This window comes from Cygnus olor, chromosome 2, assembly GCF_009769625.2.
Source record: "Cygnus olor isolate bCygOlo1 chromosome 2, bCygOlo1.pri.v2, whole genome shotgun sequence".
Taxonomy (NCBI): domain Eukaryota; kingdom Metazoa; phylum Chordata; class Aves; order Anseriformes; family Anatidae; genus Cygnus; species Cygnus olor.
Window position 1 is genome coordinate 64,158,578 of NC_049170.1, and position 24,581 is coordinate 64,183,158.

Genomic DNA, 24,581 nt, shown 5'->3' on the forward strand with positions numbered 1-24,581 from the left:
AGAAGAGGAGAGGAAGCAACAGTTGAGAGAGAGGAGATCCATAGGCCAGCAGTGAAGTCAGCAAAGGGACCTGGCAGTTTGGGGCAATTTTGGCTGCTCTTCAGACTTTCTTTGGGGCACCCAAACACACCATTCACTTACTCCATCTTCTGTTACTGAATCTGTAAAATGGGAATATTACCTAAATGCATCCATTTATATTACAGGGATAAAACCAGAAAGACTATGAGATGCTGACATACTATTGTAATGGTGTTAGAGAAGAATTTCAGATGAAAAAAAGGAAGACGTGTTCCTTTGTCATGAACATTTATTTCCATTTATTTAACTTAAAGAAGAACAAAAAATGAAGACCACTGGGGAAAAAAATAAAAATCCTGTATTGTTCTAATAAGAGAAATCCACTGCAATAATCACTGTAAGTAGCGGCGTTTTAAAACACAGCCTGACAGAGCCCTGCAGGTGGACTCCCAGATCTCCTTGTATAATGAAGGCCACATCTGGTTAAATCTCTTCTGCCAGCCTCCTGCGGGCCTAATCTGAAGTCCAGGCAGGTCTTTGAAGCCTGTGAGTCTAGTGCTCAAGAGCAAGGCCAAGAACAGAAAGAGATGCACCAGATGTGTCTTCTCAAGGCATCTCTCACTCAATTCTCATTTTTGACTTAGAAATGAGTTTTGAAGAGAACCATGTTTTTTAAACAGATCAGGATGTCCTAAGGATTCACTTCTTGCAATGCTGTACTTCTAGCTTTTCATTTTCCTTTAAAGAAGCATGACCTACTGCTTCCTGCAGCATGGTCTCTGTAATCATTACCCTGAGCCTGCAGGCTTTTGTGGTCACTCCTTTAGTTCTGAAACCTTAAACTGTGGAAAGATGTTCATGTGCATTTTAGGGGAAGGGAAGCTAATTAAAAACCCTAGATTTGCCGTCAGGACTGACTGGAAAAAAAAAAATTTTTCCAGTTCCATCCCTCTCCCCTGCTCCTTCTACCCAAATCACACAGGGGAGAGGGTGGTTTGAGGATGTGGAGCGTACCCCATCATTTGTGTGTGAATGATAACGCAGCTCAGCGGTTTCAATGTTCAGTTTGCTAGCTCTAATTGCTGTGTCTTATGGACTGAAAGTGTTGTCAACATGTAGAGCTTAAAATAGTCACACAAACCATAAATACATAAAATGACAGAAAAAACAACTGTAATGCTCCTAGTGGGTCTCAACACTGAAATTTGTTTTTTAAACCAATATTAAATTGGAGAGCTTCCTAATCGAATAAATTGCTCCTTTCTGCTGTATGATACCCAGAGTTCAAAACCCTCCATTAGGTTTTGTTTAACAAAGCACTACTCTGAACAAACGTAATGATTATCAGTGCCACTTTGACGTATCTGAGAAACCTTTCCTTGGCCCACTTTCCAAAACTCTTCATCTGCATTTCACCCACTGACAGGCAGAAAACTGCGCCCCAGATTAGGGCAACCAGTCAGGAACTCAGAAAGCCCATTTTTAAGGCCTTTCCCTGCCATAGGAAAGGAGCAGAAGTGACAGCGATGGCTGCTTCTGACAGCAACAAGCTGCTAGATTTAACTGCAGGAAACCTCACCCTTTGCCACACTCATTCTTAGTAATCCCTCCTGTAAATTGCATTTCCTTTCCTCCCAAGGTTGTGGTGAAAGAACAAACGGATTAAGAACTTTGCTGCACTCTGAAGCAGGACAGGGCGCAAATGCATAAGAAAGCATTTACAGGAGATCAAAAATTCAAGGCTAGAAAAATCCAGGCAATTTCAAAGACACATAATAAAGTAGATTTGTGAAAAATCTTCTAAGAATGTGAGATAAAATGAAGTTGTTCAACTGAAAGGCTCAACGACTTCCAGGAAGGCTTCACACCAAAGATGCTTCTTGCCAATCCGACAGCCACTCTCAGAAGGATGCTGTCATGAGCAGAGACCTGTTTGTGTGTGGGAGCTGAGAAACAATCAATGGTGATATAATGCTTACTCATCCTTCCAGATCGTGGATTTTACTTTTTTTTATTCTAGATACCTACATGGAGAAGATGGTTAACCTACTAAAACTAAGTCACAGAATTGCTGGTCAGCTCCCAGTGACTCCTCATCCAAGATCATAAATTACCTGCCCATTTTCAGTGAGCTTTCTGACTCTTTCAAAAGTCCATTTGTAGAAGCAGCTGACTTACACCAGGAACTGCCAGTCCTATTCACTTATCCCAGGAATACCTACAGATTACCTTTTCACATGAAGCAGAAGTTAGGACCCAGTCCGTACTGGGTTCCAGGTACAGAAAAATACTTCTGAATACTTTTGAAAAGCATTTCAGAAACTTTTAAGGCTGTATTTCACATTTAGCTCAGTTTCACCCAAAACCTAGTATCAGAAAATCTTACACTTCCTTTACCATCACTTTATTTCAAACATTCAGTTTTTTTTTTTTTTGTTTGTTTGTTTAAATGTTAATGCAACTGAAATAAGCTTTTGTGCATCTGCTCAAAGGAAAAATGAAAATGCTGGACCACAGTATAAAGAAATGTCTATCCTTTCTGCCACTGAAGACAGCCTTACTACAAACCACACAGTTAATCTGACTAGGAAACCTCAGTGACATGTAAGCTGCTGAAAACACTGTCAGGAACACAGCTTTGCAAATCAGATTAGACATGACCTTCAGAGGTGATCTGCCACCGTATCATCCAGGAAGGTCTATATGAATTACAAAACATAGAACCTTTCATTCTGCAAAGCATGGACTGCTTTGATTCCACCATCCAGGCACCAATGTGCATGTTCAGTATTCACTACTTTCGCTTGTATTTTGAACACAGGGAGCATTCAAGTCTCTTCCCGCACCACTAGACAAGCTCCCCCCCGTCTTCTGAGGATGCATGCATATGTTAAAAGATAGTTAGATGCTGCCTGTGGGTTTGATGGAGCACTCAGGGTGGTAAAACAGGGACTGCTGCAGCAGTGAAATATTGGTTGTGCAGTGTATCACTTTCAGTCCACTGCATTCACTCTAAATCATATCACTCTGCCTTTACGATGCAGGAAGGTGGGGTAAAGAAAATCTCTACCCATTACATATGAATGAAATCAGAACTTTGCAGGTTCATATGATGGTCTTGGACATAGACAGCAACAGTTTGGACGATGACTGTCTTAAGGGTGTTGAATCTGCAATACTTCATCTTCTTTGACAACCTTTGAAGTTCTTCAGCTAAGCCAAAGACAGCCTACAAACAATCCCAAAATTGGCTACAGGAACTGACAGGAATATTTCTCAGTTTTCCTATTGCTAAATGATTACATACAGTCTGGGTGGTGAAAGGAGACTTCCCAGTCTAGACAGCACAACTGTAGGCTCTGTTTCCACCTCCAGTGTTAACTCCACACTATCATATAAAGCAACCTTAAAATACATGAACCCCTGCAGTCATCTGCAATGTTTGAGTCTTGCCATTTCAAGTATACATAGCAGTCATATGGCATGAGAGGGCACTTTAGAATTTCAAATCAATTACAACAAATTATGGCACTAGACAGAAAAAGGTTTCACAGTACACATCATCAACTTCAAGATTCCTTACACAGCCCTCCAAGTACACAACTGCAAAGGCCGCAATGATTACTTTGTTCTATTTTTTAAATTCCTATATATTTACCCTATGAGAGTGCTCTCTGCCTAGTATATCACATTGGGTTTAGGATTTCCCTGCTCCATCCTCTCCCATTTTGTTCAAGTGCTTGTTCATTTGTATCGAAAATCCTTTGACACTTTGCTGAGAGAACTTTCCATCATGTGATCTTCATCTCAGTTCTTTCATTCACTCACTTGGTGTGGAGTACACATGGCCAGGACAGAACAATTTCATTTCACTGCATCGTTATACCCACAATACTCTTCTACCTTTAGCTACTTCTCCAGCACTTGCTTTGCACAGCCTGCCAGACAAGAGACACAGGCTGGATTTATCTGCAATCCAAATGGTCTGAGACTTTCCTTTAATGCTTCCTCTCCATAGGATGGGAACTGAGAAATGAACATTGTGCTACCGCCTCTGCTGAAATGGAGCATGCCATGTACGGATTTGGTCTTGCCTCTCTTACACGCAAGCATGCTCCCTTCCATCTTATTCATTAGGGCATTAAGTTCTTCCAGAAGATGCTGATTAAATCTCTGCTTGATCATATAAGATGGCAATGGAATGATTTATTTTACTTTTCAGCTTTTAACAAAATCAGAGAACGATAGGAAGGTCAAAAAAAAAAAGGAAAAATTTATCCAACTCAGGTATCTGAATTTACTCTGATGATGTCATGGTTCACTTTTAAATAGTGATGTATGATTTTTTTTAATACTTTAATAACAAATAGGTACTTAGAAACTACTTAAACAGGAGATTACTTACCCCACTGACTGCAGCAGTCCATGTGTCAGGACATCTGCTGCACGGGAAGATAAAATCTGTTCACACACAACTCATGCTCCCTTTTGCTCATAGAGAAGAGGTTAGTACTGTGAGACCTGCACACAACTTTAGGAATTGCACAATGGATGACATTAGTGAACATCTCTGGATTTCTAAAAGCCCTGTATATTCTTGTCTAGACACTCCAGAAAAAGAAATTAGGATTTTCATTCAGGAGAATTTTCTGTGTGTGTGTTTTAATTTCAAAAGCTTCTGCTCTGTGTTATTTAGGAATAACACCCAGACACACTGCCTTTAGAGGAACTGTGCCAGTGTGATTCTGCACATTAAGAACCAAATGACAATGCTGGTTGATGATGTTTCAAAAGAGAGTGTACTGAAAACAGTTTGATTAAAATTCTCTCTGCCCTGGTTCACCTTCTCAGCTGCTGTTCAAAGACCTCACGACCATTATTTTAAGAGCTGTTGATGGGGGCCTAGCCACCATGTATCCTATTCATTTCACACTACTTTTGCATTGCAGACTCACATGGAAGGGTGTCAGAAGGCCCTGCAGGTGCACAAAGGGATTGCCAAGACCATCCTTAATGAGAAGAAAACACAAGTCAAGTCTCCAGGTTCAGCAAGCACCCAACACACTTTCTTGTGAAGAACAAACTCCATCTGCTTCCACCTCACACATGCACGAAAGGGAAATTAACGCTCACATAAACTGAAAACAGGGCTGTTTCCCACATTGTTATTTTTTGCAAGTATATTCTGATAAGAGCAATTTACCAAGTGGCCACTAGCTTTAGCTAGGGAGGGCAATACCCTCCACACCACCACAGGGCAATTCAGAGCTCACAAAATGAGCTACTACCCCTCCTGTGTCAAGCCCTGGTAGAACACCTTTGTTTCCACAGGATTCAGAGCCTCCCAAGGTTAATCTAGGGTTTGCAAACACCCCCTTCTCAAAGGCACTAACAGGCACTTTTGCAGTCTTTCCCCACGTACATGGAAGCATGCAGCCAAATATACATACCCCAAACACGTGGTGCTTGCACAACAGAAGTGTGCCCACACACGCCCATTCACAGCCATGGGTAGTATAAATAGCCTGGCTTTATAAATAGGCTTGTTTAAATGAAGTCTCTTGCTTAAATAAATCTCATATAAATACCCTCTTTCTTTTGTTGCCTAGTGCATCTCATTTTTAAGTCTGGAAAGTGGCAACCGTGTCAGAATGACTGGAGAAACAACGCATAATAATAAAGCAAACTAACCCCCCACTTGGAAAATCCACAGGTCTGAAGGACAGGTGAGTGCAGTGTCCTGATGTAATATACCACTGGTGAAGGTTTTCTGAAAAGGAGAAAAGGCAGGCAACTTTTTTTTTTTTTTTGGCTTGGTGGTACCAAGATAAGTAAGTATTAGTAAGAGAGGCAATGAGAAATTGCGAATCAGGGGAGATGCTTGAGCCCTAAAGCAGCAGCCCACACAAAACCAAAGTTATAAAAATAAACCTCACATTCTCAGTTGGAAGGGGAAAAAAAGGAAAAATATATTAGGAAAGGAAAAGTCACTTTTCTCTGCATCTTTGGAAGTTCACCAGGTGTCTGTTCATACCGCTCACTGTCTTTGTGTCTGTATTCATCTGTATGTTTTTATGGACATTTTCTGTCTTATCCTTTTCAAAACATTCCAAGTAACTGTTAAGACTGTTTTCTCTGAAGATGGGTAGGAAGGACCGGCTGTCGGAAAGGACTCTCTGAACCTCCCTCCAGCAACCCTACTTCACATTCTGTCCACACACCAGGCCCAGCTCTATCAGTGTTCTGGCTCGTTTTGTCAGGACTGTTGCATCTGCTCATAACTTCCTTCCCACTAATGAGTCTCTCGCTCATTGATCTGCAGAGTGCGTATTTCTGCAGTCTCAATCATCCACTTGCTAAAGATGCCATCAATACTGCAGCATGGCCATGCTTGCCATCTCAGAGACAAATCCCACCAAATCCCACCTTGTACTTCATCCCTTCGTTGAACCCCTGCTCCCAAAAACAACGGGACTTCTTAGACTTATAGGTCTTTCCGCTGTTCACCCTGTGCTCATTTGCCACCAGGAGGGCACTCAGCAAGAATTTTTATTCTACTGGATATATCAATGGTTTGATTGGCACAGCAGCAAGCAGCTTGCTAAAATCATTCAGTCTTTTGTTCTTTGCCATTCTTGACTGCAGATGCAGACATTAAAAATTAAAAGAGCACTTACAGGAATATCATGTCATTAATTTCCTAGGAAAGTTTTACTCACTGCTTTGTGGGTGTTTTGTTGCTGCTAATATTTTCAGCCTTTCATACACATACACACACACACACACACTGATAAAAGCCAATGCTAAAAAATGGAATCATAGAATGGTTTGGGTTGGAAAGGACCTTAAAGACCACCTAATTCCAATGCCCTGCCATGGGCAAGGACACCTCCCACTAGATCAGGTCATCCAAAGCTCCATCCAACCTGGCCTTGAACATTTCCAGGTATTGGGCATCCACAGCTTCTCTGGGCAACCTGTCCCAGTGCCTCACCACCCTCACAGTAAAGAATTTCTTCCTTATATCTAATCAAAATCTACACCCTTCTAGTTTAAAACCATTACTCCCTGTCCTATCACTACAACCCATGACAAAGAGTCCCCTCCCCAGCTTTTCTGTAGGCCCCCTTTAGGTACAGGAGGGCCACTATAAGGTCTCCCCAGAGCCTTCCCTCCTCCAGGCTGAACAACCCCAACTCCCTCCGCCTGTCTTCATAGGAGAGGTGCTCCAGCCCCTTGATCATCTTTGTGGCCCTTCTCTGGACTCTCTCTAATACATCCATGTCCTTCTTGGCTGGGGGCCCTACAACTGAATACAACACTACAGGTAGGGTCTCACAAGTGCAGAGCGGAGCAGAGGGAGGGCAATCACCTCCTTCAACCTGCTGGCCACACTTCTTCTGGTGCAGCCCAGGATACGGTTGGCTTTCTGGGCTGCGAGCGCACATTGCTGGCTCATGTCACACTTCTATACCTCTGAGATGTTATAAGATCAGACTTTGTAAACTCATACCATTTATATCACCCCTACCCCTTATAACTAAGGAGTGAAAAAGCCAATACTGATGAATCTAAGATTGTTTTACTATAAACTTTTCATGATGTCAGAAAACAAGATAATATCTGCTCCTGCCCAATATATGGCTGGTATCTTTACATCTTCCAAAGAGACTATACATCCCAACTGCAGTGAAAAGTTAAGCTTCTTTGGATGATGTACTGGAGTCCCATGGCTTTCCTTGGGACTCCTGAACAGTCAGTCCTAGCTTTTTAACAGGTCCATCAAAATATGTGAGATTGTGTTTCAAAACTGTGTTCAATGTATCATGCTCAACTTCTTTCAAAGCAATTTTTGGATCCAAATTTTTGCACAGGTCTGAAGAACCAGTGAACCCATCAACTACAAGCCTTGCTGCAGCAGAGAGGCAACATAGGGAGGAAGAGGTGGGCTTCTGACAGGGACTCTGTCCTCAGCTGGGTGCACCAGATAAGAGGGAGATGGAAAGACAGACTGACAGATGGAACTTGATCTTTCTTTAACTTGTTCTGATGTAGCAAATAGTACAAATAGTAGAAAGAGAGAGGAATAGACAGCCCTGGGTGTTTTCTGATCTCTCCCCCCCCCCAATTATTTTATCCTTGTGGATACAATACAGATGAATGTACTCCCTGCTCCTTTGCAAGCTGTAGGTGGAATCATTACTTCAAAAGCAAAGAGACAAATTTATAAAGGTCAAGCAATGCAGAGGCAGTTGCAAAAGTGGATACAAACTCCAAGTTTTGTGTCTTCTCCCTCCCATTCCCAGGGGCTCTGAAACACAAACATATTTACAGTGCTAAGCCAGTAGTATTTCTACCTGTTACATTACTACTTTATACAAGGTTGTAGCATTCTCATTCCATTAATGCTTTCCTGTGAAGCATTTCAGAATTGTTAAAAATAAAAAATAAGAGAGAGAGAGGTTTAAAAAGACTTCAGTCTTCCTTAATCGTGAAGGGATATATTTTCAAAGCAGTATGCCAGGAGTATTCCACGTGACTTCCATTCATGTTAAAATTAGAGTCACCAGAATAAACCCCATATGCTGCTTTGAAAAGGTACTGCAACGTGTCCAAGGAAAATTTCCGCAGCTTATTGGTGCTTGCACATTTTTTATGCCTGCTTTTCTTCCTTTGATTCCTGGATATATTTTTAACAGCTCTTAATTTATTTCATTTTTAATAACACTTTGTACTATTTAGAAAAATAGAAAGAAGTGATTTGCTGGTTATCTTGGTCCCTCTCTGCAGCCTTCTTATTTTAAAATTATTAGTTTAATCAGAATAGCTTTGCTCTGTAGGATGCAAAGCTTCCAATATCACTCTTTTTTGATACCGTCACCGTAGACAACCTTTCTGTTGGAACTACAGCCCACAGTGACATCTAGCTGCTTTCAACACCTGAGCTATCCTATCTAGTGGGGCTTAATATTTTTGAGTTAGCATGAAACTAGATTTCAAATTTGGACAGTGAGGAACTGTTTTGGGAAAAGGCTGGGGCACAGTCTCTCCTTGGCAGCAACAGCACCCCTGCTTGTACTGAAGCCAGGCAGTGTGAAGGTACCTGCTTCTAGATCCAAGGTCCCAGACTCACACGTGGATCTTACACCCAACCCAGAGCACCTGTAACATCTGTGACAGCTGCAGGAGCCTGCCCAAAGCCAGCTGCAGTACTAGGCTTGCTGTGAGTACAGCTTGTCCCAGTTTGTCTTCGTCATCACAGCAAGCATGGTGTGTGCTGTGGTCGTGTATGTACAAACTGACAAATGTTGCTTGATTATTAAATTCATCATTTATGACTATAGTCTTCCTTGTTATTTAAAGAGAGAAAAATTTTAACCAAAATTTCAGTTTCTGATAGTTCCAGTTCTCTTGTTCTTGCTCTCTTATGCTTACTGTTTACTAAAGCTGCACATGAGACTGAACAGAAAGACAGTATGAATGCCATCTCTTCATTTTTAACTTATCCTTTCTCATTACTGTCCCAAGTCCAACACAGGGTCATTTCAGAAACTTACAACAAAAATGTAGCAAACACTGTATCCAAGCATTTTGTTACTTTAACCTTTAAAGGATGCAAACAAAGGGAAGAAAATCTTGCTTAAGTGTGGAAGGTGCTTCCATCACAGAAAAAGAGGGACAGGGAAAAGGAAAGAAGAAAAAATGTCTTCTTGCTAACAGAATAATGCATCAGTACAGGAGAAAAGAAACTAAGAAAGGGTTGTCTTGTCTTTAAAGCACTAACAAGTGAGGTGCAGATGGATTTCCCAACTCTACCACTGATTCTGCTGGCAACATGATGCAAAATCTCACTTATCTATTCTTGTTATCCAACTAAAAAATATTTATATCACCGTTCCTTTCTCCTTTTTAACCATTTGTATGTTCTGTCTATTTAGATGGCACTGTCCTTTGGCCAGAAACCTGTGCACAAAAGAAATAAACTTCCCCGGAGAGTGGAGCAGCATAGAGCAAATAGTTAGATCCTGCAAATAATGGAAGTTTAGCTAAAAAAAAAAAATTTACAAAACTACCAAAAAAAAATCCCAGACCATTAGTAGCCAGCCATCATTTTACAATGTTACACATGTTGGCTTCTCTAAGCGTTAGGGCTCAAATATACTAATGGGTTACTGCGGTTAGACATTACTACGTTAGCAGAGCTGCAGTAGTGGCCAATGGTAAATATTTACTAAAATATACTTATCTACCTGTTACCAAGAAATTTTTTAGGATACGCTTTTGACCTCACATGTGTAAGAAACTTGAACATCCCTGAGTAATAACAGGTCAGCTGTCAGAACTACAACAAGCTAAAACTACTTCGGGGGGGTCACTACAGTTAATAGGGAAAGCTTGAGTAGTGGCATTTGGCTAGCGCACCTAACACAAAGTAGATCTTCAGCATTTTCTTTAACATTAGAAAAAAGTTATGAGATTGGTTAATGCTGTAGGTATCTGTGTTAGTTTTAGTGATGATTAACAATGTGAGTTACCGTTTCTCCCTGTTTCCTACGATAAGACAGTATTTTTTACACAAGGAACCACAGATTAATTCAGGTTGCTACGAAGTTCCGGGGTCACCGAATCCTACAAGCACAGCAGAACTAACCTGAAGCCTAAGCCAGCTGGTTCTTCAGGGCCTTTTGCCTGGAGGAATTTTGAGCTTCTCCAAAGATGAAGATTCCACAATTGCTCTGTGCAGCCTGTTCCAGTATCAGTATTTGGGAATATTTTTTTCCTTACATCCATCTGGAGTTTCCTTCACTGCAATTTGTGGCCATTGTCTTTTCTCCTTCCACTGTGTACTTCTGAGAGGGGCATACATCTTTTCTCTATAGTTTCTCATTCAGGTAGCGGAGCATGACAGCAACTGGATCCAACCTCCTCACTGCAGCCAGTTTCAGGCTGAACACATCTAGTTCCTTCACAGTCCCCCTTGAACACCATACGCTCCACCCCCCTTAATCATCTTGCTGTCCGTTTGTTGCATTAGCTCTGTTTGGTCAATCTCTCCTCTTTACTGGGGCACAAAACTGGACACACTACTCCAGATGCTGCCTCTCAAGTGCCAAATGGGGGGAACAGTCACTTCCTTTGACCTGCTTGCTATGCTTTAGCTAATGGAACCCAGACTGCAGATAGTCTACATCACACAAGGGTGCACTGCTGATTCACGGCACTCATCAAAACAGGGACCATCCTACAAGCAAAGACCTACTATTATATTCATAAAACATGAAATTAGTCTGAGCCCTCAGTTTGCATTGGCAATCACGTATCCTCAGCTTGCTGTGGTGCAGAAATTAATATCAAAGCCCTAGCCTTGGTAAAAATCAATACTAGATACTGAAGTATTACTCTAGTACTAAAATCAAGAAGCATAGAGAAGGAAATTAGAATCATCAAATTCTTTCAAATTATAATAACTGAAGCAAATTGAGCAGCTATGAAACTCTCTACAGCTTAAAAGCAACAAGCCAATAAAAAAAAAAAAAAAACTCTTGCAAAACTAAATAAGTTTTATAGAGAGACTGTCCTTTTCTTTCTAAGTAGAGTCACCAGTTTAAAGATTTTCCTTTAGCTGGTACCTTTGAGATTTTAGACAGCAAAGGGCCATTTAGACCATGTATATATCCTAAGCCATTTACAGGCTGCACACATACAATACTTCCTATGTGAGGTTTATATCACAGATTCATGGAGATAGTTCTTTTCTTTAAGTAAATTAAACCTTACAGCCTATGTGAAATTATGATGGATAAAGGCATATTCAGTTCTCTGTTATTGCTATTAAAATGTTGTGTTTATGCAGTTACTCATGAGTGAAGCCTTTTTTGTTCAGATAGCTACATCTTCAGGAATAAGAATCATATCTGTGCACGCAATTTTGACTTTAAGATTTTAACACTGTCTTTCAGATTTCTACCACTGCTGAAATAGACAGCTGCCAGTAGACACTACCCTGGCTTCATGAGCTGGCTTCCAATATTCTACAACCTCCATAGGCCTTTTCTGGTTTCATGACAGGAGATGTGGCAGTGCAAAGTAGTCTGCAGACACCCCATCTTCAAAAAGTGAGAAAAGTCATTAACACCCTCTTTATGTCAGGTGGAAGCAGCTTTAAGAGACAAGCCATTGCTCTCAAGGAAAGGGGAGAGACAGAAGGAAAGACTGGGGAATAAATCCTGTTGGAGACCAGGGTATTGACCAGGGAGAGAGGCTAAAGGAAGCTTGACTTAGAGAGAAATCCAGTAAGATTTCTAAGTGTTGTTGCGTTGGTTTTTTTTCCCCTAAAAATATCCAGTCACTAGTTTATGCATGTGCTTTAAAAGACAAACAAACACATACAGACTTTAAAATGCAGAATAAGTATCAGTTATATGGCAATCAGATAAATTTAGTTATATATATATATATATTTATATATCCAGGAAGAAAACAGCCCTTTAGCAACTTCTGAATTCCTAACTTACATAGAAGAGTGTTCTTGGAAGGAATCTGCAAATCTTGACAGCTACGAGATTACATCCTTCATCTCACGTCTGATTTTGCAAAAATAGGGATGTTCCATTTTCCTACTTGGTGACTTTTGAGATGTTATTTTCACTATGAAGGGATGATCAATCGCCTCTGAAAAGGCTGACAGCATAATAATGATACAGTGGGATCTGCAGCTTCCTTTGGATCTTTGGTTAAGTAACAACTACAAAAAAGTTCCAGGCCACCTTTACTAGTCCATATAAAATGCATACAACTGTGATTTTTAAGTCCTTGCTGCTGAGGTTCTTATACCAGCAACACAACAAAGATCAGCCAATATCTCTGAAACAGAAAACTGGTGCTTGAAATCTGAAGATACATCTCCAGAGAGAAAGATTACCATAAAATTCAAAGCATGTGTAGAAGCTATTTCCCCAGATGCTTCCATTCTTCCAGATGCAGCCTTGACATTCTTGACACAAGGATGGTTCTCAAGCATTTTAGTTTCATGGTCATGGCATTAATATCTTCCACTGACACAGCAAGATCTTTAATCAGCTGCACTAGTGTCTTTTTCAAGGATTCTAACACAGAGTTTGGTTTTTGAATTTTTACCTGTCTGTGTTTTTTGGGTTAATATACTTGCATACTAAATCTCTCTCCATTCCTGCACTCATCTTCTAAGGTGATATTCCTCAACTTTCACACGCATTACCTGGGGCCTTGTTTCTCTGCTTGTCATGACCAACACGTAATGGTAAATTTGAGGATGTAGGAGGGATCCTATCAAAAAATTCTCTTTAAGTCATCAGTAAACCCAGTGCATTTTCCATACGGCTATCCAGATCAACAGTGTAGAGCTGAAAGGTCAAAGAAGGATGGGTCATATTGCCTCGATAAGGATAGAGACACTTTCCTCTACTTTGTTGTCAATGGATAAATGGCAGCTCACACACATCAGCCTCACACCATTCCTAAAAATCTCGAGCCCCAAAACTCTGTGGGGCAAAACCTCACACTTCCTTCAGAAAGACTTTCAAAGTCTCTCTGTCAGCGCTGTGACCAGACAGGAGAACTACATTTGGTAGACAAATAGCAGCAAAGCTGCAGGGACACAGATGCATATCCAGCTCCTGCAGGCTTCACACAGCCTGTGCAGGACTAACTCTGTTTTATCTTCACTGCTGCCAGTACCTCAGGTAGCCTAAGGAAAACCAGCAGAGGCAGGTACCTCCCCCATTGGCCCCGCATGTGCGGTACAGACACAGCTGAGAAAACAAGAGAAGGGGAGAGCACACCCACACCCACACCCCACCTCCTCCCGCTCGCTCCCTCTCCCAGCAGCCCTCCCCTCCCAAATGCCTCTATCACAACCAAGCCACCCGCTCCCCATTTACAGTGGCACATTGGGTAACAGGAGTGTTTTTTCAGATGCCAGCCAGTTACCTCATCTGCTAAAAATAGAGGCATGCAGCAGACTGACTGGCAGACGCCTTTTTAATGGTGACTGACGTATTCCATCAAGATGCAAGACGTAAATTCCAAACAACGAAGGGTATTTGTGTAAGGACAGATGAGACAAAAACAACAAAAAGCCCCGGCTTTGCTTATGAGACACATATGAAAGAGTTTTGCTGCTCTTTTCAACCACAGTGCTATTTAGATTACAATTACTTAAAGCAAAACAGCAATAACATGAGCTCTTCTGCTGCTCTAAGAAAAGCTATAAAAATCTCATTGTCAGCTGCATCATTCATCGCAATAACCTCATTTCAACTGAAACAAAATCTTTGAGACATCACCTCCCTCCCCCCCCTTTCTCTTTTTTATTTGCCTATAATAAGGTCTACAGTCTAGGGAGCTCTCGGGCTGAAATCCATGCATTGTGATTCACAAAATGAAAATCTGGTATTATATGCCCACTGACATTCACATCAGCAGCAACTCATGCAGCAAAAAGCCATATGCCATGCACCTCTGATTTAACTGTACTACAAAAACATATCCTAGAAAGAAGAAATAAAAAAACAGAGACAAAAGTGGTTCCCAGGATCTGATTATTATCTACGCTTTAAGTCAAGACCGACAGGGGCAATATCACAAAATATGCTGCTTTGGTGACAGTTCCGGTTAGGTTATAGCATTTCTCTCAGCAACTAACACAAGAGAAGAATTCTTTCCCAGAGGAAAACATTCTTACAGAGCACAAAACAAGTGGTTAGCACAGATAACCTACGCCCAGCTTTTCTCCTCTGGTTATCCAGCTTTCCACTCAATCATCTTTTTGAAGGTTGAGATGTTTGTTAGCTTGATCAGCACCCACAGAGATGAAAATGTAAAACAATTGGAAAATCTTAAGTACCAACAGTTTTAAAAATTGCCATCTACAGGGTGTTAAGCAGATCTGCATGTTTTACAGTAACTCACAGATTTCATTAGAAAGCAGGGAGATAAAATCCACTCTGTCAATGAAGACAAGATTTTCACAAATAAGAGGTTTGACTGTTGAAACCAAGGGTGACTTTCATCACTGAGGAATGGATAAGTCAAAAAACTTTCTGACCAAGGAATGGATTTTACTAAAATTGTTTTTTTCCTTTTTTCCTTTTTTCCCCCCTCTTAACCAAATAATAAGAGGTGCTTTGCTGAGACATCCTTTCATTTCTTTACTTTCTGCTTGAAGAATCCATCTCTTTTTTTTTTTTCCATACTGGAAAATAAGTTCTCAAAATTTTAGCTTTAAAATGTTTTTTCTGTTAAAGCCTATGACCTCCATGAAATCATTGCATATGTGATCACTGGAGAAGGATAGTTCAGCTAGGATAATAACAAGATGTGACTCCGCTACTAAAGACTTGCAAAGCCTTCTGACAAAGACAGAAAGTAGTAAAGATACTACTTTTAATGAAAAAAAAATCTTTAAACTAGTAAATCAGCTCATGAGCTCGAAGTGCAGAGAAAGGGTGAGTGCATCTCTCCTTTCCGCTTCATTATCCAGCGTAAGAATTTATATTCCACAAATTACCTCTAATGCTTTTTAAATGTATTTGCATTCTTGACAATGATAATGAACACTGAAAAAAATCTCAAAAGGAAGTAACTAGCTACATTTAAAAACACAATATACTTGTTCAGTTCCTTTGAGTTTGACAGTCACAACGTTTGGGGTATGAATATTTAAACTTAGATCTGATTTTTACAGACGGATCCCTCAGTAAACGGAAGACTGTATCTTCAGAGTCTTAAACACCCCTCCTCAAGGTTCGTGCAGCCAGAAGCAGCAGACAAGTAATAAACTCACTTTGACAAACACAGTGGGACACATTTGGAGATCTGACAGGTGTGGATGAATGTACAGAGAGCAGAGATAGAGAAGCTGAAACACTGCTATTCCCAAATGAGCAGCTGATGAAGGAATAAACTTAGAATATCCAGGCCATGAAAAGTACAGAGGAAACACTGACCAAATGCTAGAGAAGGATCTTATAATGGCTCTCCCTATGCTGTATTAAACTGCACTGCTTAAAACAGTCTCATCTTAAGCAAGTGATTACTAACGCAAAAGACCTGACAACGTTCCTGTCCCTAATTATGCTTTGCTAGGAGATTCCTTTGTATTTGCAGTGATATTTTTCAATTAAAAAGTCACATTTTCTGCATAAGATATGCAGCAGACTTGCAAAACATCTTGCTCTAAAAAATGTTTTTGATAAATTCATGCATTACACAATTATTGATACAATGTATTTATGGCAATTATCTGTTTCCAATATGAGTTAATATAGTGCTAATGGCCTCAGGTGTGAAAGTGTGAAATTTAATTTGTGCTAATCTGCCTAAGCCCGGGGAATACTGAATTCACTCTGTGAAAATAATTTATTTGCAGTATCCCTGTCTGATATAAACAAAGCACTGCCAAGGGAAGGTGTAATAAAGCTAACAGAGAGCTGCAATCATTCCACTGGCCCAGCCTTTCGCACAGGTAAAACACAAACAGAAGCCTTCCAACAGTGCTCTCAAAAGAAGTGAAATGCATCTGCTTCAGGCTGGTGAAACACCCACAAGAAAACACCACCTGCTTTGAAGAACATCTGTGGAAGAGTTATTTACCATTTACCACCCTCTTTATTCCTCTTTATCATTGAAAGGAAAAGCAAGTAACAAACAGGTTCACAGACTGACCAAAGGATTTTACTTACAAGTTGGTTTGGTTGAACTAATTTTTCTCTCTTTCTTTCTTTAAGGTAATGGTTCTTCAGTTGAGCAGCTGGACACACACACAGGCTCAAGCATTGCTACGGAGCTGGAGCTGCGGCACAGGTGATGGAGGAGGCTGCAGCACAGACACCCTGCTTCTGCTTTTGGCCCTGCTGTTGCCTCACTGTCACGACACTTGGGCTCTGTGTGCCTTTGCCTCCTGTAAAATGGGTTTATTGAGGAGAAAAGTGAGGGGTATTGTTTAGTGCCACTGGAGGGGATCACCTGAGAGCAGGAGGAGACCCACTCCTCCTCCTGGGCCTGCAGCAAATGGCAAGGCCTAGCACCTAAAACTGGGACAACATGGCAGTGAGGGGGACATTTTGAACAGTCTACCCCTGGAGTGTCCCCTGTTTGCAGGGAACCCGAAGAAGCAGGAGACAGCTCCTCTGCCTCGGCCACCTCATGTTGCTGCCCTGATGCTTTCCGAACACCCCCACAGGCCTCTGCTTCCTCATGGCCAACTTGGGCTACCCTGCGGTGGTGCTAGCCCACCACACTTGTTTCCACGCAAAACACCACTTGCACAGTTCCCCTCCTTAAAATCTTGCCCATGAACACTTAGTCATACTTCAAACCCAGCCTTATGCAATTATTCATCCTCTAGCTGCTGAAAGTGTGACAACACTGAGAAGCTGAGAAACCTGTGGCATGGCACTTCCAAACAGCCATCCAGCAAAGAAATGGTATTTCTCATTTTTATGTTACGCTTGGTTACCTTTTCTGTTATCTTGTCACAGAGCAAGGAAAAATGTTCACAGGGTCCGAGCATAAGCAATAAACATCTTTTGTAGTTATCAAGTGCCTTGCTGTTTGCTTTGGTATTTAATTACAGGACTCACATAGGGCGTTTATTGTTTGCACCTGCTGCCACCGTGAACTATACCTACTATACTGATTACCACACAACACAGTGTTTTCCTGTGTATACCCATCAGAGACACATATCATCACCTCGCAGAGTAGACCCCTCTCCTGCAAGGGAACCCGGTGTTAAGGTTTCGTGCATCACTGACACAGACAGATACCACAAGCGCGACTGCTCCAGGGTGCGCAGCCCTGCTGCTGTGAAACGAAGCCAGCTTTGCCAAGGTGCTGAAATCAAAGGGTTTGGGGCATTTCTGAGAATTTTCTTCTCATTACAGCAACACAAAACAAATTTTCACAGAACATTTAAAAGTTGGTATTTTATACTACAATGATCTCAAACACATGGCCAGAGGGCAAAATAAATTGAGTTCTCAGTAACGAGAAAAATGCATCAGTGGCATCATTAGCCAGCTTTCCTCTGCTTTCCAATTCCCTAAATCTACAGTTTCAGTGAATGCTGTAGATTTTGATTTCAAGCACCAAGCAGCACAGAACTTTCAAAGTCTTTCAGTTTTTGTGTCTTCCACTCAGCTTCATTTGTGTTGAAAAGATAAACTGTGCCTTGTTTTGACTAGTGATTTTTGGGCCCTCAAAAACTTAAAACTACCTTGTAGACTAATAAAAGACTAATAGAAACAGCTACAACGGTGCCCATTCTCTACAAAGCAGCTTCAAAACCTTAGTAGGTGAATTGGAATTTCATTTTTTCTTACGTACTGCTGCTGGAAGCAGTATTTTTTCTTATTCTCCTTACTTTTTTGTTTTGTTTGTTTGTTTTTAAGATGGCACTAGGCACAGAATTAACAAATTGTTCATATTGTTCTGCAGGTCTAACAAGACAAACTATGGTTGGCTCTGCAATTAAGATAATCCATTTGTTTACCCTTCTTCCTATTAGCACGTGAACTTCAAACCTATAAAAAGCATCAGACAAATCTGGAGAACAGAGGTGAGAGGATAATCTTTTCCCTTGCATGTTCTCCCATCTGTGGTCTCCTCATCTCACAATAAATAATAGGTGTATTTTACAAGAAGATCACTAACACAGGATCCCTCTTTCAATGTAAATCTTCATTAGGGCAATACGGGGATATTTACCTAAGCAAAATTAGTGGTGATCAATGCAGTTTTCCATCAGGAGTGTACTTTAATTTGGCCCCATGGGAGGAATTTTACAGTGGGGCAGGTATCTTGAATTCCACCTACCATCATGTTAAAAATAAAAAAATCAACCAGCCTGTACATCATAGCCTGTGTAACAGCAGGGCCTGGTTACCTTGAGCAGGCTGAGCAGAGAATAGCTAGACCCTCCAGGAGGAAAAAACAACTGACGAACACCTATTTAAATGGGCAGGTTGGTGATGAAAGTTTCTAGATGCTAGAGTATGAGATAAATCTGTACAGCTTTCTTACAGTCATCACTGTCTCCAACATCTATACACAATGTTTTCTTTTGCAGCAATAAAACGTAGATTATATAATCCTGTCTCCAAGCTTTACATTTCTGAAGTCGTAAACCATGCTGTCTTGCTCACAAATGATTGTGGCGGATAGAGCTTGAACATTTCCTTTGATCATCTGCAGGCTCAATGGAAAACAAAAAGGTTTCAAATGGAATTGTTGCCACTTGCACATCTGTCTACCCCACTGCATCTTAATTTCTCTAGAAAACTCAACAGACATGAATTATGCATGTCTTCAAATGTTATACAGGCATAATATAAGCTTAGCTGCCTGACTGAATTATTCTGTTCAGAAATCTATGAGTATATTGAGAGCCTATAAAAAAGGTTTTAGGTCTGACAGTATCATACTATCACCATAGAGATCCAAGGAGTTTTGCTAATGCAAGAGCTGAGCCTGACAAAAGGTGTCTGTTTAATGAATGAGAATCAGAGAGACAAAGCATGGGATCATAAATGTCTCACTAAAACATCTTTGCATTCTTTCAACTGTGAACAAAGTACTTATTTTTTTTTAAAACTCTAAAAGAAAATAAAGAAAAACGGGAAGGGAAGAAAGCGATAAGAAAACTCCAGAACATGGACTGAGGAACCACGATGGCACAGTATACAATATTATCGTCAAAAGAAAGTCAATCTGTGTCTTAAAAAGCCCTTCAGAATAAGAACTGAAGTGGGGAAGTATTCAATCACCTCACTTCTTTTAGCAAGGAAGTGCAGGAGATGAGGAAATAAATCTTCATATGTGCACACAGACCTCCTACCACCTCTCATATGCAGTCTATTGTGATTGATCAAAAGTTCAACAAAAAAGCTCCTTCTCTTCAATTATGATTAAAGATGAAAGCAAGCAGATTAGCTTTTAAATGGAATCTCCAGGTCTCAGTAAATGGAATCTCCAGGTCTCAGTAAAGAGTTACCATCTGATATATTGGGAGCTTCTGATTTTATTTTGGAGATTTTGGGGTAGGAAGCAAGGAAGGAAGAAAATGAATGATCTCATCACTCAGGTAGACAGCAAACTGTAGCAAAGTGGTGTTTCATGTATTACCACGACAATCAAGTTACTGAAACTGAAAAATGGTAATACAAAGAGAGGAGAAAAGAGAATTTTTCACAGCAGCTAAACTACTGCATCTTCTAAGGCCCCTGCTATATTCCCCTTCACTCCTGAAAGCGTGGGCTGAATGCTCCCTGTGTCCACATGGCCTTCACTTGCTAAGTTTGCAAAAACTCATTGCATAAAAACAGGTACCCTTAGCACACAGAAAAGATGAAGAAAGAATATTAACATGCCATGAAAACCAAAGCTGTTTGCCAGGTAAGGTTTAAAAATGGTGTTGTGTGGTTTGGTAAAGCCATCAGCACTGGCAGCTATCAGCCACCAACCAGATGAGTAAACCTTGGGTACCACTACATAACATCGCATCCTGCACAAACCCAGAAGTGCTTCACAAGCCCACACAACAACACGGTTTGCTTCACTCACAGATCCCTTTAAGAAAGCTATCAGCTGAGTAATGCACATCACCACCACATGCCATTTGAAGTGGATAAAGAGCACAAAAATCTCCTTGTGACTAAAAGAAAAGATTTAGATAAGCAGAACATAACTACTGAACTGCTAGAAACAACAGTCATGGGAGTTTAGTATTCCCTCCCCTTTACAGCAGGAAGAAGATTCTGGACCGGTGTCTCATCAATCGCACCATATTGCCACCACCACACACAAATCTCAGTAGCCTGGTGGCACATGTTTTGGATTTGTCCCACAGAGTTAAAGGCCTCCTACATCTTCAGTGACACAGGCAGCAGGACCTACTGCCTACCCTGCTCAACCTTAAAGAGTCGCTGGGTGAAACCATAGGATTTTCAGTAACATAAAACATAACTAACTTGTCAGATCAGAGAAGAAACTACCTTGTGTACCACTACAGTGGTGTCTAACACAGACAAATACATTTCTGTACTTTCTCTTAGGGTGAGCTGAGCTGTTGCCAGAAATAGAACAATTTTTTTCCCCTGGGATTACTAATAATATTCAAATTCAAGTTGTGGAAACTTATATACACAAATCCTTTTTCTACTGAGACAGAAGGCCTGTAAGCAACAGGCAGTTATTAATCCATTTGTTTTAAACAACCATATAATATAAAGTAGTCTTTTATAAAAAGGTTATTGCTTTTAAGCCTTTGATTTTAGGTTTCTATACTTTTCAGTGGAATATCTCGCCATTGCTCCTTTTGCTCTTCTTTGTACCATTTGGAATGAGAAACGTGTCAGAAATTCTACACAAAACCTAGAAGCTTGTTCATCTAGCTACAACAGCAGGCACTTTGGACTTCCCTTCTCTGTTTTGCCAGGCTTCAGGTATTGCTACTATCTTACCAAAAAGAAATCAACAAAGGTTATTCCACACTGTGTCTGAAGGATTCACCTCCCTTTTGCAGTGGAAAAAGGACATTTAGATCATTTCATTAATAGACAGCTCCAGTTAGAAGGTAGGCATAATCATTCTCACTAGCTCTCGCATAGCGTTTGAGTCTGGTGATATCAGAGCACTTCTTTGGAACATGCTGACACAATGCAGCAGTCTCCCTTTTCATTCTCAACCAACATCCCTATAGTCAACATTTGATCTCAGTCAGAGAGGCGCAAGATGCAAAGGTTCCCAACGAAGATAGAGATGCCAGCAGGCCACAAAAACACGAGTTTGTCATTCTTACAAAATGCCAAAGATACTGTTCAGCCTCCTGGTATGTTAGAGAGTTAAACTAGGATTTCTAGGGCCCATTAAGACAGACACCCCTGTTCTCCATACCTTTGCTGTCAGTCATAGGACTGTCTGAAACTTCCAGATTTCTCTTACAATGAAAAGGGTGCAATACTGATGGTTGGTTGCTTTGGTTTGTTTCAGCTGGCCAGATTGTACAGCACTTTGTCATGATTGTGTCCACTCTTTAATATTTTACTATTTCAGTTCTTGTACGAAATGAAAGGGATGCACAGAATTATCACTGCAGCAGTCTGTTTGCATTATTTACAACATTAGAGGCTGCAGCACTTCAGCATAATATTGCTAACATAAAAAGGCAGAATTTCCCCTCAAGCCAGGTTTTTATTTTCAGTTTGCAGTGTAACATGATTGAAAAAGGTCTATGAATCTCCCTTACACCTCCCACCCCCTACCCCTGCTTTCTAAATGCTGCCCCTCTGATGTACAAAGAATCTGAAGAGAAGACACACCACAGTATTCAGCAGAAGTGGGATTAGTAAATCCCTGTGCCTCTAGGGAAGAAAACATGGCCTTGTTTCAACATCCTGCCCAGTTATTCCCTCCCCACCCCTTTTCTTGCCTTGTTGAAGTCCTCTGAAGTTGCCCTCATTTCCTTCCATGTCTTGTTCAAGAGCTGAATGCAGATACAGAAGAACTCCTCAAATGATCTGTCATGGGTGAAGAACATGGGATGGAAATCGTTGCAGGTCTCACTGGCTAAAAACAGAAAAACAAGGGGCAGTGGAATAAAAGATTTACAGGCAGGAACTACCAAAACCAACCAACCAAACAAACAAAAATAAAATGTAACCAGCCGTAAACTTTAGTGAGTACCATAATGGACAGGAATCCTAGTTCTAGTAGCAAAGGGTGTCAAAAGAATATCCCAAAAATCCAGCCTCGGACTACAGTCTTAAAAGGCAATGAAACATAGCACAGTGCCTCCCTGTATGAGAGCATCAGCAAGAGCAAGAGGAAGCAACTACCCGTTTCCCTGAATATTCTCTCAATGGGTGCTTTGTTTGTGCCAAGGTTTGTCATTCAGGCCAGGACAGAGAAGGACAGATAGAAGTACAAGCCTCCTCATCAAAGTAACAGCCTTCCCCACTGCTAACAGCGTGCACCATATTGTCTGAGAACCAAATACAAAACCTGATCAGTCACAATATGATATTAGATCAAAGTACACAGTGAAATGTGAAGCTCTGCTGATACAGTAGATGAGCTACCATATTGTAGATGGATATACCACAGAGTTGACCAAAGAAATCTAGAGAGACATATAGATGAAAATATAATTGATTAAATTTGTTCTTTGAATCTTTTGATCTTCCGTCATATGCCCCTTATCTGAGGGGGGGGGGGGGGGGGGGGGGGGGAACAACAACAACCAAAAAACCAAAACCCACCCACCCACCAAAAAAAAAAAATTTTTTTTTTTTAAATCAAATACTGGCTTTAAGAAAGGAAAAGAAGAAATATTTATTATTTATTATTATTATATTATTATTATTATTATATTTATTATTATTTATTAAGAAATAAAATAATAGTATAATGATGATGATCCCAGAAAGGAAGAGTTCAGTTTGACAAGAGTGTGAATATCCTTGTGAGAAGAATGGATTTTCAAAATTTAATGGCAGGACTGAAGCAATGCTGACCTCTTGGCCTGTCTGAGGAACTTGGGAACAGAAGGGGCTTTAGAGAAGTACAGAAAAGGATCTTTAAAACTCTGTCATGACTTGCAGTGCCACCTCAACAGGTTTCACATTTATGCTCTTAAAAAAAGAAAAAAAAAAGAGTCAAGTTGACTAAGGCCTTCATCATATACTTTATCCTTAAATCTCTTAGCTTCATCTTTAACTTCTGCATCAGTACTCTTTTGGTCTTTTTCAGCAGTCATTCACATGTCCATACAGCAGCATCTTCCCTTCCTTCAGGATCAAACAGCCACAGCTTAGGTAAGCTTCATTCTCTTCAAGAATGGCAGAAGTATTCAGCTCTCGGATAAAACACCCTTTTTCTTGAAGCTGCATCACTGCCTGATATTTGCCTTCTCTCAGTGGAACTGGAGAAATTAGAATGAAGACTTTCTGCAAGAGGATGTGAATGGAGCAGGCAGGCTGACTCTTTGCATGAGCTACAACCTCATGGTCTTGGTACCTCTTTCTAGACACAACCCCTCCCTTTCAGCACGTTTAGTTACCTCTGCCATGTTAGTACCTGCTGCTATAGAAACCCAAGTTCTGCTTACAGTCACCTGAAGCTCCCAAGAAACAGGGTTTCTGATCTTTCCCAAGATGCGGTAGCCCAATTGCAAAGCAAAACTCTGAAGCTTAATTGTAAATTTGAAGCTTAATTTTAACACCAGATTTACTAAAATCTAATCAATTCCTTAGCTGTGTAGTGAGGGTGAGAGTTAATTTTGGAGCATAGGTTTCATTCTAATCAAATAATCTCTATTTACTTCAAAGGATGTGCAGTCAACAGGGAATTAGTCAAAGCAGAGACCTATATTTATGAGGTAGGGCTCAATCCCTTTAAAAGAACAAAATGCCTCAGGCATGATTTTCAGAGCACCTTCAGCTTCCACTCATTCAGCTGAAGCTGCAAGGGCTCAGCACTCCCAATAATCAGGCCTTCAGCCTGTAATAATGTTAGAGACACAA

The 24,581-nt window shown here is 40.7% G+C and overlaps 1 protein-coding gene across 14 annotated transcripts in view; it reads right to left on the reverse strand.

Moving 5' to 3' along the window:
- The window catches only part of ELMO1 (engulfment and cell motility 1), a 310,022-nt gene that overhangs the window by 84,623 nt on the left and 200,818 nt on the right, over positions 1-24,581 (reverse strand). For all 14 annotated transcript variants that reach the window (XM_040545682.1, XM_040545678.1, XM_040545686.1 and 11 more), the window contains one exon: positions 22,490-22,626. In XM_040545682.1, coding sequence (XP_040401616.1) covers positions 22,490-22,626 — 137 coding nt within the window. The remainder of the gene's footprint in view (positions 1-22,489; positions 22,627-24,581) is intronic.